Source organism: Phoenix dactylifera, chromosome 4 (assembly GCF_051530095.1).
Source record: "Phoenix dactylifera cultivar Ajwa chromosome 4, Ajwa_hap1_PhDact_Kaust_v1.1, whole genome shotgun sequence".
In the NCBI taxonomy this organism is placed as follows: Eukaryota; Viridiplantae; Streptophyta; class Magnoliopsida; order Arecales; family Arecaceae; genus Phoenix; species Phoenix dactylifera.
The window spans coordinates 5,961,815-5,967,009 of NC_143193.1; the positions used below are offsets into that span (position 1 = coordinate 5,961,815).

General features: G+C 36.3%; 1 protein-coding gene across 1 annotated transcript; it reads left to right on the plus strand.

Moving 5' to 3' along the window:
• The first annotated feature begins 234 nt into the window (after nucleotides 1–234).
• Nucleotides 235–4,675, plus strand: LOC103724341 (chaperone protein dnaJ 20, chloroplastic-like). The gene is made up of 2 exons (XM_008815568.5): nucleotides 235–801; nucleotides 4,147–4,675. The coding sequence occupies exons 1-2, from the start codon at nucleotides 346–348 to the stop codon at nucleotides 4,291–4,293; spliced, it is 603 nt and encodes a 200-aa protein (XP_008813790.4). The 5' UTR covers nucleotides 235–345; the 3' UTR covers nucleotides 4,294–4,675.
• The last annotated feature ends 520 nt before the right edge of the window (nucleotides 4,676–5,195 follow it).

Genomic DNA, 5,195 nt, shown 5'->3' on the forward strand with positions numbered 1-5,195 from the left:
TATTTACTTCATGCATGAACATACTTTCATTGTGCATGATTTTGTGGATTCTTAATAAAATCTATTAACTAAACTTTACAACCCTTTACAGCCCTCCACAAAATGATGGGTCATCTTTTTTGGGTAATTAAATATTTATATATTTCCTTAAAACGAAGGGTATATATAAAGTTGTAAATATAAAGTCCCAAAAAACCACCCCTCAAGGTTGGCATCTTGAAAGCGACCCTACCCCTATTTATTCTCACGATTTTGGTGCCCAACTCCCACCACACCCACCACAATAGCCTGGATAAAGAGATCAAAAGAGAGAACAGGGAAATAGAAAGATAGCCAGAGAAAGAGATGAGCTTTGGAGTAGTTCCCGGGAGCAGTAATCAAGCCCTCCATGTATGGCCGAACCACGTTCCCGCCACCAGAATTGGCGGCGGCTATCGGTGGCGAGTGGCCCCGAGGAGGAGGGAGGGGAGTTGGTCGGCGGGGCTCTCCTCCTCCTCCTTTAGGACCCGAGCGGCCGTGGATGAGCGCGGATTCGTGACGGCGAAGGGGAGCTTCTACGAGCTGCTTGGGATCTCGGAGGGCGGGAGCTACGACGAGATCAAGAAGGCGTACAAGCAGCTCGCAAGGAAGTACCACCCCGACGTCTCGCCGCCCGACCGGACGGAGGAGTACACCCGCCGCTTCATCGAAGTCCAGGAGGCCTACGAGACTCTCTCCGATCCCGGCCGAAGGGCGCTCTACGACCGCGATTTAACTCGGGGGCTGCACCTCGCCTTCTCCACCAGGAAGCGATTTGATGAGGTGAATTGGTTTCTCGGCTTCCATTTCGATGAGCAATTTGGAAAAGTTGGAATCTTTTTTAATTGCTGAGTTATTATGTAATTTTCTCCATTTCTGTAATTTAATAAACTGTGATTTAGTTTGCAGGGATTTGATTCTCATATTTGCATTTGCTAGAGTTAAATTGTCATGGAATTTGTAGAAATTAATGCAGTTTTGGATTTTTGTTACAGTAATTTGTAATTGGTGCTCTAGGTTTCGTCAGAACCATGCTGTTTGCTGGAAAAGCTTATTATTATAATCGAAATCTCGTAGTCTGAAGTTTGTCAGATAATTATGTATCTGGGGATCTTATCTAAATTCCTTCACTTCTTATTTCGTTCTGAGTATGTATTAATTGATTTTGCTGTTTTCTCTGAGAGACCAAAAGATGGGATTTAGGAGAATCTTAGATATATGGTTCCGGTAGGACTTTCAGCTTTGATCTATGTAATGATGGTTGTACATGAATTCTTTAATATATATAATCTTTTTCTTTCACCAACCTGTTCTTAATTAATTTGGGGTGAAGAAATCTGGTTTCTTCAGGTCTAGTTGAAAATTTTCTCAGTTTCATGAAAACTAATCGGGAAAACTATTTGTAGTTTCAAAACAATATTTGATCTAAATATGGACTTAAATTTTACATGAGTCAAGAGGAATATGGGTTTCCGTGATTTTGATATATTTTGTATGTAGGACTTCAGATCCTTTTAACTTCATGTGTGATTTACCACATAAACAAAATTTTCAAAAAATAAAAGTAAACACTACAGATACAAGGCTTCATCTAGATTTGCTGATAGAACTTTAAGTAGAAGCACCATATAAGTTGCGGTGCTGCTTTCGAACACATTCCATCTGCTCATATATGACATAATCCTAGGCGTCAGTTATTCTTGGAATGGCACCACACACAAGCTGATGGGATAGCTTTATGGAGGCATCAAAAATAGGTGGGTCAGGTGCCTGAAATCAGAACGTCTATGTAGTTTTCCACAAGGTGGTGTAATCCTATTTTGCCTGTTTATAAAACCTTTTTTCCTTCTTACTTTGTATTTTATCTGGATTTTGTTCTTTTTCTATGAGGCCTTGAGAAATATAGGGTGGTGAAAGATCTGAAATTTTTTGAAGAGTTTTAGTAATTGCTGACTAGGCAAATATATGCGGTTGCTAGACACAGCTTCTATTTGTTTACTAATATTTAGTGTCTTTCAGAATTTCCATGGTTGGTATTCTCATGTTGTTTTAGACTTTTAGAGTTGTCTAATTATGTGGTGTTGCTCTTCATCTTTAACAGGTTATGTTTTTAAATATTTGAGATAGAATTCTCTGGGTTTCTTTTCAATTGATGGGAAAATTCCTCCTGTTCTAAAATATTTATTACGTAATCTGCTTGTGTAGATTCTTTTAATTTTTAGTTATTCAAATATGTGAGGTCTGAGCTTCTGGGACATTTTTTCCTTGCCTGCATGTGCAAGAGTACCGATTTCTTTAGTCATTGATGTATCTTTTTTTTATTCATGTGAATAATCTCTCGGATTTCTTTTTCTTTTTCTTTTTATCTACAGGACTTCTAGAATTCAGTGGTACTAGAAGGTCTAAAATTCTAGAAGAATTTGTACCTTTTCAGCGTTTGTCATCTGTATATAGGCTGTATATTTGGGTTCTGGTTGTAGACTCAAAGTCAAAGTTACTTGGGACCTCCAGGGATACTTATATAATTTTAAACAGAGTTTGGGTGTGACATTTTAATTTTTTTTGTTGAATAATACTTTGTTTACCCCGACAATCCAACAAAAGCTCTAGGAATGATGTGAAGTTTGTTGAATTCTAACGCAATGAATTTCTAGAACATTTTTGGGTTTAGCTTCTTGTTGCTTGTCATCCTTCTATGTATGTTGAGCAATACGACATATTTAGAGTTTCTGGACTACAGTTTCCTATATTTTTTATCTGAAATGATCTTTTTTGAAGAAGTCTTAATATCTATATTAAAAAGAAGAAGTCAATGTCAAGGACAATCAAGCTGTTTCTCACTCATGTTGTATTAAATTTACTAGCTTTTTAACCTTTTAAAAGTTCAAATTTAGGGTTTTTCATGTACGAAGTGGATTTCTTTTGGAATTATCAACCCTTTTTTTGCTTCTGAATTTCCTCAATCCTTAGATATTAAAAAAGTTTGTTAATTTTTTCTCAGATATAAATTGATACAAGATTTTGTTGATTTCTGGAACCTGACCTTGCAGTACCTTTGTTCTGGATGAAACTGATAAGTGTTTCTATTAAAGTATCTAGATATTGAATAAATATTTGCTTTATTTGTTGTTTGGTGATCTGTTGTTGTAGTATCTGAGCCCTCTAAGCTATAATACAAAATAGCACTGGTTTCTATATCTCTTAAGTAAATTTCTGTTTTTTGGTTGGTGATTCCTTACTTTACCTTATGTTTATTCAGAAGGATTTTATGCTTGGAGATCTAGATTCTAGTTTCTGCTAATTTTTTTTGTCTTTGATCAATAAGAATTAATTTGCAACTGTCTTTTGGTGGGAATATGTTCTACATTTATTTCTTCATAGAGTTTTTAGCTTCTTTCTGTATACAAATTGAAGTGGATGTAGTTGAACTAAATGGAATATGTTCTTTGTGGCTGAATATCTTATTTTTGCTATTCTGTGTTTCAGGAATTTTGCTTCCTAACAGATCCTTTAAGCATTAATTTGGTTTAAAGTTTCGATTATTGTAAACTGGGTTTCTACTTTTGTATTGTATTTTGGCATAAATGTGTGAAGGGTCATAAAATCATCACTGAAAACTTTAGTCCTCAGACATCCATATTTTTATTTGATTCTTTTTTCCCCTTCCTTTTCTTTGATGTGAGTGTGCGCCCCTTATTGACTTGATACTAGGTGGCTCTACCGTCTCAACTTGTTACCCATCACTCTATTATTAGTACTCGTTCTCCATCCAATTTGCATACTGTCTCTCTGAGTTCAACCACATTCACCTTGACATTTGGAGTTTCAAATGCTTCAATCTGTTGTATTGATATTGCCTTGTCTAGTACATATGTTTTCTTCTTGTGTTTGTGTTGCTCTATGTTAATTTAACAATTTCTTTGGTAGTTGATATTTAAGAATATTAACCAACTTATTATCTTTTATCTCTATGTTAATCCGATAGTTCTTTCTCTTCACCGTTTATTTAATCTTAGTGTACTTGGTTTTATTTCTTACTTCCAATTTCTGTCATTCTCTTCTCTGTGGTGTTCACCAATGTCATTTAACTATGGTTGCTTATGTGCTGAGTTGTTGTTTTCTCATTAGGAATTGGAGGATAGGTCTGGTTGGAGGGACTGTTGGCAAGATCAGATTTCTGAGTTAAAGAGGAGGAGCATGAACAAGGATGTCGGGGAGAACCTATCTTGGGGAGCCCAAATGCGCAGGCAAAGAGCTGAATCATCAATTGAATAGGGTCATTATCATAATATGCATATACCTACGCTGTCTATTTTCCTTTTAAAGCTTGACTTTGGTGGTTATTCACTATGCCAAACAAGATGTCTGCATCCTTATCAATGGGGAGTTGTCAGCCTACACGCTCCTACTACTTGACAAGCTACTGGAGTCATGCCCCATTTCTTTTGTGGATTCAGAAGGGAAAAGGAGAAAAATAAAGCTTTTCATTTTTATCAACCCATGCCGCCTTGAGTTATAAACATTCTCAAAGTTTTACTGTACAGAAAGAATGAGTAATGCTATCAGCATGAACCTGTTAATTTTAATTTCACCCTCCAGTGTAAATGCTTTTCTCCTTTTAAATATGTATATAAGGGAGCTCTATGTGCTGTTATAACTGTGTTCTTTTATTTAACATTATACTCTTATGCATGGGAAGCACTATGCAGGAATTAACCCAAGCAATGTTCATCAGATTCTCTGCATTTTTGGAGAGCATATATCATGTTGCAATCTACATTTAGCAGGATATTTGCAGCTTGAGACTATGAATTGCAGGAGCAGAGACAGAATTTTATTGGTTTGCTATCTTTCTGGGCTGACATTGTAACTTCTTGGTAGATTGAGCAAAAACAAAGTATTGATTTGTCATCAATTTAGTGGATGTTATACTGCACACAAGAATCTCTATGATTATTATATAAAGGAAACTTCAATGGATGTCTGGTGGAACAATGGAGCATCCAACCATCTTCCAAGGCCTGGGATGTCGCAAGCATCTTTCCCAGCACACCCCATGGTTTAGCTCTTTTCCTTCCCTCTTTGTTCAGATGAAGTGTAGCAACCAAAAGTGAATGCATTTATCATCATATGGATTTTTTAGAACATGTTAATTCTATTGTTATAGTCATCCATCT

Excerpts from the sequence above, each read along its gene's own strand:
- LOC103724341 (XM_008815568.5), top strand. The coding sequence starts at position 346 with ATGAGCTTTGGAGTAGTTCCCGGGAGCAGTAATCAAGCCCTCCATGTA. Across the intron at positions 802-4,146 it reads CCAGGAAGCGATTTGATGAG|GAATTGGAGGATAGGTCTGG; the intron begins GTGAATTGGTTT and ends TTTTCTCATTAG.